The 8967-nt window shown below is 45.7% G+C and overlaps 1 protein-coding gene across 2 annotated transcripts; it reads right to left on the minus strand.

Moving 5' to 3' along the window:
* Positions 1-504: 504 nt before the first annotated feature.
* prim1 (DNA primase subunit 1) lies at positions 505-8324 on the minus strand. Of its 2 annotated transcripts, none has more exons than XM_028009808.1 (13): positions 8100-8324; positions 7048-7205; positions 6849-6955; positions 6676-6749; positions 6451-6587; positions 5536-5594; positions 5322-5431; positions 5063-5154; positions 4827-4956; positions 4685-4754; positions 4496-4608; positions 859-957; positions 505-785 (listed from the first exon to the last, which is right to left on the minus strand). In XM_028009808.1, the coding sequence occupies exons 1-13, from the start codon at positions 8206-8208 to the stop codon at positions 766-768; spliced, it is 1278 nt and encodes a 425-aa protein (XP_027865609.1). In that variant the 5' UTR covers positions 8209-8324; the 3' UTR covers positions 505-765. The 2 variants fall into 2 exon arrangements, with proteins under 2 accessions (XP_027865609.1, XP_027864831.1); XM_028009030.1 differs by having other exon boundaries at positions 4827-4959.
* Between the last annotated feature and the right edge of the window lie 643 nt (positions 8325-8967).

An 8967-nucleotide genomic window follows, 5' to 3' on the forward strand; every position in this document is an offset into this window, starting at 1 on the left:
TCCACCCAGAAAACTGGACTATATATTTTACCTGAAGTATTTGTTTCATTAGTGTGATGTTGAAAAAAAGTGATTTGAAAAAGTGTTTCTTCTGCTTTTGTATTTTTTAGTCCTTGAAATACCAGAATTTAATTTTATCTGACATTTTTAAATATTACACAGAATGTTATCAGTGACTCACTTGTAAATCGCTCTTTTACCAAATACTTGTTTACCCTACTCTACCTTGAGTAAGGTAGTCATTTCTTGAAAAGTTACTCTTTACTTGTGCTTGAGTAAAATATATATTGTAGTGCTACTCTTGAGTAAATATCTATTCCAAGTCCTAATGGATTTGGATGCCATTTGAAATCATTTAGATTTGCAGGCAGTTTTCTGCAGCTCATCATGTTTTAATCATTTGAGCACATTTGTACCTCATAAAATATATTACTGCTGGAAATATTACACAAAAGGTGAGTGCAACAATCAAAATGAAAGGGGAAAAAAAAATCTCAAACAAGGTTTACAACAACATATGATTTGAATTTCACTGCATAGCAGCAATTTGCTGCTGTTTGGCAATAATTTTCTGCGATAAAGTCAGCTTTATTTGGAGATTTAAAACACAAATGTCACATGACTGAATAAAAGAGCATCAAAACTGGTGTGATCAGATGGTATTGTCCAAAAGTACGTTATCTCCACAAACTGAACCATAAGCATGGCTCCTCAGTTACATTGAGCAGTAGGACAGGAAGTGTGATTTCAGATTGACGATCCTGTTCAAAATTCTTTCTGAAGATCTAAAAGAAGAAAACATAAAAACAAATCAAGCATAAAGTTCTTAAAAATGTGCATCACCTGTCTTTCACTCACCACTCTGTTTGAGAAGCTTTCCTTTCCATGAATCAGCCATTCCAGCCAGAAACTGATCGAAGTACTTCACATACTTTGCCAAACTGGTTCGCTTGTAATCTGTAAGGAGACAATAGACAAAATTTACTTCAATTACAGCATCGAGCCAGGCAGAAGATCTGAGCAGCTAGGCCAGTTTAATACTGCAAAGAGGACACATTTTGTGACAATTTCATACAAAGTGTATTTGTGACTCCTCCATGGGCTGCCACCTTATCGTGGTGGAGGGGTTTGAGTGCCCCAATGATCCTAGGAGCTATGCTGTCTGGGGCTTCATGCCCCTGGTAGGGTCACCCAAGGCAGACAGGTCCTAGGTGAGGGACCAGACAAAGTGCAGCCCGAAGACCCCAATGATGAAGGAAAACCTTGGACTTGGTGTTCCCTCGCCCGGACGCGGGTCACCGGGGCCCCACTCTGGAGCCAGGCCTGGAGGGGGGGCACGATGGCGAGCGTCTGGTGGCCGGGCTTTTACCCATGGAGCCCGGCCGGGCTCAGCCCGAAGAGGAAACATGGGCCCCCCCTCCCATGGGCCCACCACCCGTGGGAGGGGCCAAAGGGGTCGGGTGCACTGTGTGATGGGTGGCGGCCAAGGGAGGGGACCCTGGCGGTCCGATCCTCGGTTGCAGAAACTGGCTCTTGGGACGTGGAATGTCACCTCTCTGGTGGGGAAGGAGCCGGAGCTAGTGCGTGAGGTCGAGAGGTTCCGGCTAGAAATAGTCGGTCTCACCTCGACGCATGGCTCTGGTTCTGGAACCAGTCTCCTTGAGAGGGGCTGGACATACTTCCACTCTGGAGTTGCCCAGGGAGAGAGACGTCGGGCAGGAGTGGGCATACTTGTTGCTCCCCATCTCGGCGCCTGTACGTTGGGGTTTACCCCGGTGAACGAGAGGGTAGGATCCCTCCGCCTACGGGTGGGGGGACGGGTTCTGACTGTCGTTTGTGCTTACGGGCCAAACGACAGTTCAGATTACCCACCCTTTTTGGAGTCCTTAGAGGGGGTACTGGAGAGTGCTCCTCCTGGGGACTCCCTTGTTCTGCTGGGGGACTTCAACGCTCACGTGGGCAACGACAGTGAGACCTGGAGGGGCGTGGTTGGGAGGAACGGCCCACCCGACCTGAACTCGAGCGGTGTTCTGTTGCTGGACTTCTGTGCTCGCCATGGATTGTCCATAACGAACACCATGTTCAAGCATAAGGGTGTCCATATGTGCACTTGGCACCAGGACACCCTAGGCCGCAGTTCGATGATCGACTTTGTCATCGTTTCATCGGATCTGCGGCCGTATGTCTTGGACACTCGGGTGAAGAGAGGTGCGGAGCTGTCCACTGACCACTACCTGGTGGTGAGTTGGCTCCGGTGGCGGGGGCGAAAGCCGGTCAGACCTGGCAGGCCCAAACGTGTTGTGAGGGTCTGCTGGGAACGTCTGGCGGAATCCCCTGTGAGACGGAGCTTTAACTCCCATCTCCGGCAAAACTTCGAACACGTCCCGGGGGAGGTGGGGGACATGGAGTCTGAGTGGACCGTGTTCCGTGCCTCCATTGTCGAGGCGGCCGATCGGAGCTGTGGCCGCAAGGTTGTCGGTGCCTGTCGTGGCGGCAACCCTCGAACCCGTTGGTGGACACCTTCGGTGAGGGATGCCGTCAGGCTGAAGAAGGAGTCCTATCGAGCCTTTTTGGCCTGTGGGACTCCGGAAGCAGCTGATGGGTACCGGCGGGCGAAGCGGCATGCGGCTCGGGCGGTTGCTGAGGCAAAAACTCGGGTGTGGGAGGAGTTTGGAGAGGCCATGGAGAAAGACTTCCGCACGGCTTCGAGGCGATTCTGGTCCACCATCCGGCGTCTCAGGGGGGGGAAGCGGTGCAGCACCAACACTGTTTATAGTGGGGATGGTGTGCTGCTGACCTCTACTCGGGACGTTGTGGGCCGGTGGGCAGAGTACTTCGAAGACCTCCTCAATCCCACCAACATGCCTTCCACTGAGGAAGCGGAGCCTGGGGACTCTGGGTTGGGCTCTCCAATCTCTGGGGGCGAGGTCGCCGAGGTGGTTAAAAAGCTCCTCGGTGGCAAGGCCCCGGGGGTGGATGAGATCCGCCCGGAGTTCCTTAAGGCTCTGGATGTTGTAGGGTTGTGTTGGTTGACGCGACTCTGCAATATCGCATGGACATCGGGGGCAGTTCCCCTGGATTGGCAGACTGGGGTGGTGGTCCCCCTGTTCAAAAAGGGGGACCGGAGGGTGTGCTCCAATTATAGAGGGGTCACACTCTTAAGCCTCCCTGGCAAGGTCTATTCAGGGGTCCTGGAGAGGAGGGTCCGTCGGATAGTCGAACCTCGGATTCAGGAAGAGCAGTGTGGTTTTCGTCCTGGTCGTGGAACACTGGACCAGCTCTACACCCTCGGCAGGGTCCTGGAGGGTGCATGGGAGTTCGCCCAACCAGTCTACATGTGTTTTGTGGACTTGGAGAAGGCGTTCGACCGTGTCCCTCGGGGAGCCCTGTGGGGGGTTCTCCGGGAGTATGGGGTACCGGGCCCTTTGATACGGGCTGTCAGGTCCCTGTATGACCGGTGTCAGAGTCTGGTCCGCATTGCCGGCAGTAAGTCGGGCTCGTTTCCGGTGAGAGTTGGACTCCGCCAGGGCTGCCCTTTGTCACCGATTCTGTTCATCACTTTCATGGACAGAATTTCTAGGCGCAGCCAAGGTGTTGAGGGGATCCGATTTGGTGGCCTCAGGATCTCATCTCTGCTTTTCGCAGACGATGTGGTCCTTTTGGCTTCATCAGATCGTGATCTGCAGCTCTCGCTGGATCGGTTCGCAGCCGAGTGTGAAGCGGCCGGGATGGGGATCAGTGCCTCCAAATCCGAGGCCATGGTCTTGAGCCGGAAAAGGGTAGAGTGCCTTCTCTGGGTCAGGGGGGGTGTCCTGCCCCAAGTGGAGGAGTTTAAGTATCTCGGGATCTTGTTCACGAATGGGGGAAGAAGGGAGCGGGAGATCGACAGGCGGATTGGCGCAGCGTCTGCTGTCAAGCGGGCGCTGTACCGGTCCGTCGTGGTGAAGAGAGAGCTGAGCCAAAAAGCGAAGCTCTCGATTTACCGGTCGATCTCCGTTCCCACCCTCATCTATGGTCATGAGCTTTGGGTCATGACCGAAAGAACGAGATCGCGGATACAAGCGGCCGAAATGGGTTTTCTCCGTAGGGTGGCTGGGCTCTCCCTTAGAGATAGGGTGAGAAGCTCAGTCATCCGGGAGGGACTCAGAGTAGAGCCGCTGCTCCTTCACATCGAGAGGAGCCAGTTGAGGTGGCTTGGGCATCTGGTCAGGATGCCTCCTGGACGCCTCCCTGGTGAGGTGTTCCGGGCACGTCCCACCGGGAGGAGGCCCCGGGGAAGACCCAGGACACGCTGGAGGGACTATGTCTCTCGGCTGGCCTGGGAACGCCTCGGGATTCCCCCGGAGGAGCTGGAAGAAGTGGCTGGGGAGAGGGAAGTCTGGGCCTCCCTTCTGAAGCTGCTACCCCCGCGACCCGACCTCGGATAAGCGGAAGAAGATGGATGGATGGATGGATGGATGGTGTATTTGTGATTTATTTCGCCCCCCTTTGTCACCTCTGATTTTCCTCTTCTCTGTTGAATCTTGTTCGTTTTCCTTCCCTTTTGTGTCCTCTGACTTTGCTTCGTCCTCATCTGCCTTGGGTCGATCCAGCTCCTCACAGATCAGACTGAATAATAAATCAATCAATAAAAGTTACACGTATAGTACACGAAATAGTACATCAAAACAATTTCATTACTCACCTGATTGTGGGCACAGCAAAAGGATCAAACTTGTCCACGTCTGTAAGATCTATGGGAACAGAGATGCGCCCTGGACAAGCAAAGAAGTGAAATTAGAAAAAACATTTCCTGGTGAAAACAGTTAGTGAGGGTTCATGCTCACCTGTTTTGGGATGAACACTGAAAGGGCTTTTCAGTAAATGGTTCACGCCTTTGCTGACGTTGACGTCCAGTCGAGGGTAGCAGTACTGCAGCATGATCTCCTTTTCAAAGTACTGCCGCTTTTTGGCAGTCTGCTGGAGGAGGAACGATTATCAGTCAAAACCAATTTACAAACAAAATAAAAATTTACAGATTTTCAAGCATTTCTGGAAAAAGACTTTGTATAAGACAACCAACCTGTTTCTTTTTGGCTTGGACTTCAATATGACGCCAGCGTCTCTCTGGGTTTCTCTCCTCCTGAAATATCTCCTGTAATTCTTTTTTAACATGTAACCAATTATGTTAAGGTCAAATTGTTATCACATTTTTTTCTAATTTCACGATACCTGACGAATAAATGTTTAATGATTTACCATGGGCATCATTGGAAAAATGATGGTAACGAAAACGTAAAATTAATGTGCAGCCATATGAATATTAAAAATGGAAAGGATATCTTCTGGTACGAGAGCCAGGACTTTCTCTTCGGACTCCTTGCGTCCCAATATGTTCTGATCCTGTAGTGCGTATTGTGGAAAGTAGTGCTTCACCACTGCTAAAGACTCTCTGTTAAGATTACAAATGCAAATTGTTAAACACATAAAGCCACATAAGCAAATAATGTTAAAAATAAGACAGTCACTTTAGAGACAAATGTCAAATCCCTTTACCTGATGAAAGGATGAATTGGATCTGTCAGCATCACTTTCTTCACCGTCTCTTCACCACCCTGTGAAACAGAAATTAAAAAGTCAAAATGTACTTCTTGTCGCTAAAGTCTTGATATTGGATAAGAACAGTAATCATTTTAGAAAGCCTCATGATTATCCTAAAAGTCATGGTCCTAACTAGGGATGGGACCCAATTGTCGAAGTTATAGTAATCCAAAATATGTTTTTAACTAAATCGAACAAAAATGCGTAATTGAAAACAACTGATAAATGGCACACAAATTTCCTTGACTGAGATGTGTGCAAAAATGGATGGTTTCTACACAGTTTTCATGTCAATTTGTTTAACTTTTAAGACAAAAACATTCTAAGTTATTAATTTTTTTTAACCAGTTCAAAACATATGGATAAAAAAAAAACAACTTCATTATATCTCTAAAGGGGTCAGACTTTAAATATGGAACCTGGAGAAACCACAGAAAGCAACAACAGGCGAACATATTTAATTATAGATGCATGGGTTGAAATGGATGGAAAGAATGATGGATCGATTAAAGATTAAACACAGTAATGGACAAATGGATCAACCAACAAAGATAGATGCATATATGGATTTCAGAAAAGACAACGTTTAGACAACCAAGTCCTTTTACACAGAGAATGAAGTCTTGAAATACAAATATTGTTCCACAATCTATTTTTTATATTTATTCACACCTTAAAATCCAATTTTCTATTTTTTGCAAATGAATCCTGTAGACATTCAAAGTGTTGACATCCTTAAGCCTTACTGAAAGATTCCTATTGTTGTTTGTCTTATTCATACTGCCTTTTATCAATTTTAGCTTGTTTCTTATGTATTCAATGTGATTTTGCTAATAAGTTTATATTAAAAGAGAAGTGAAACTGTTTTACCTTAATCAGGCTGAGATATTCTGCCACAGCGGACCGTGCGGCTGCAGAGAGCTTCCGGGCAGCTTCGTCACACACCCAGCAATGAACTCCTCTTCTGCCTGAATACACCCACAGCAAGTGGTGGAAACCAAAGTCCCCTGCAGAACGAAAAAAACCTAAATAAACTCAAGTGATTGTGAAGAAAATCATTAAAAGAAAACCTCTTAAAATAAATCAGCAGCGTACGGCGAAGAGCTCTGTCCAAAATACGGATGGCGATGGTCATCAGTGTCCAGCACTTGGAGCAAATATCTGCAGCACTGAAATCAAGTTTTTAAAATGTTATTGATAGAGAGTAAATTTTTGAACATGTGCAAACAGAGATCCTTAAAAAAAATAAGTCAAATAATTTGTTTTACCTGCAGCAGCTTCGAACATCATCGTAATCCGTCATATCGATATCAAACACCAGCTCCTTCTCCAGAGCCTGGAAGCTGCCTGACTTCACTGTGTTGTGTTGATTAGGCTGCAGACGACAAACAGGAACGCTAACTTATCTTTAAACATGTGCAACGACACATGACCCAGAGAGGCACGCAACAGACTGGAAAGGTTTACCCTGTGACTGTACACCGCTCCGATGTCGATCTTGTACGGGTTCATTTTCTGCATTTCCTTCTCCAGCTCGCTCTGTGAGCTGAACGACTGGTAGCGCACGTAGATGTCGTCTTTGAGCGTGAAGGAGAACTCCCGGTTCTGGAAGTAGTTCTTCTGCACTGAGGATGTAGAAAACGTAAAAGTCAGGGAAAGGAGGCAAACAAAACAAACAACATATTTCAACAGGGGTGTAGATAAAATTGACTCGATTGCTATGAAACACATTTGTGCAGTGCCTTTGAATCTCCTCTAGTCGCGAAACGATTAATCAGATTAATTATTATTAATTGTTTATTCAAATAGTCGTCAACTAACTTACTAATTGATTAATCATACTGGAGAATACAGACTATAAAAATAATTTTCTGAAAGAGTAAGCCAAAACTATACAAAAAATAAATACATTTTACATTTCAGATGAAAAACCTTCTTTGTTTCTAAACATATTTAAATATTTGGCTTATTCCTGTTTTTCTTGTAATCTACAATGATCTCTTCTCTCTCTCTCTGTACTGTTTGCTCATCTACAGGATTGGCGCTCCTTTGGTTTGTTGTGGTAAAGAAAAAGTTGAGCAAGGCAAGAAAAGTCCCTAAAAAGAATTGCCTCTGCTAATTTTTAATTTTTTTATTAAACAACCTAAATGAGTCTTAAAAACAAACCCCAAATAATCTTTTATTTAAAACTCATGAGCCAAATAGGCTTTATGTTAAAAATGTAACAATGTAATTTACAAATATCAGTTTTAAGTTTTTATGCCAATGTCAAGTAAAATCACAAGTAATTTGTTACATATAAGTTCAAAAATGTTATAAGATCACATATTTAAAGCTTAAAAGCTACCAGATTTTTAAAAAAAATGTTGATTATCGTATTGAGCACTTCAATAGGGAATAGAGGAACACATTTTCTGCAGAAATTACATCCAGCTAGATCATCCATACATCACTCGGGTTCCTCCAGTTTCCTAACCCGGGTTTCTGCTCTCTTCCCCGGCCTGTTTGAGGACACTTACCTCCCCCGTAGTTCAGCCAGCGGTAATACTGAGCGAAGGGAAACAGGCGGCGATAGTAGAGCGGCAGAAAGTCCGGCAAACACGCCGGATCGTAGGCTGAGGACGGCATTTTATCAGAAGTTTGGAGTTTATTTTAAATATAACCCTCTTAACTCTTACTGGCGATAGTTCAGTTTAATGAGAACAGCGCGGGAAACGTCTGAAACAGAGACGACCAATAACGTAAGGTCAGGACAAAGACGTCACCGGAACAAGGAACTGTGCTCATTTATAAGCTCTTTTTCCAAATATATAATATAACTATGTTCATATTTATAATTTCTATCAACTTTAAAACTAACAGAAATCTTAAGACATCTTAGAAATCTTGGGTAGCTAAAACCTTGGTTACAAACCAGAAATAGCTGCTGGTGATGTCATGACGTTGACGTGAAGGTTTTTTTCAACTCGGCCGACAACTACCGGGTGCGCTCCATTTGCTTTCTCGGCACAGCTGCCGGCTGCTTGGCGGTGCACTGACTAGACCATTTTTCGTGTGGCCATGGCGCGCATCAGTGTAAAAATGGCGCAGACTTCAACAAAAGGCGGCCGTGACGCACAGAAAGAGAATATTACATTTAAAAGTGCAGGCTGTATACTTCAAGTTTCCTTCCTGACCCTGAAGATAGACACCAGTCCCTCTTCTGACACTGTGAGGATAGGATGACAATGAACAAAACAATCTCTCAAAATGAGCTACTTTTAATAATATAGTACCATACATTTAACACACTTGAAGTCTTAAATTTTCATAGTTGTAAATAGCTTAATTAGGCTGTAGACATTTGTAATCCAGAATGTATCATATCCAACCGTATTTTCAATCCAA

Source organism: Xiphophorus couchianus, chromosome 1 (genome assembly GCF_001444195.1).
Source record: "Xiphophorus couchianus chromosome 1, X_couchianus-1.0, whole genome shotgun sequence".
Taxonomy (NCBI): domain Eukaryota; kingdom Metazoa; phylum Chordata; class Actinopteri; order Cyprinodontiformes; family Poeciliidae; genus Xiphophorus; species Xiphophorus couchianus.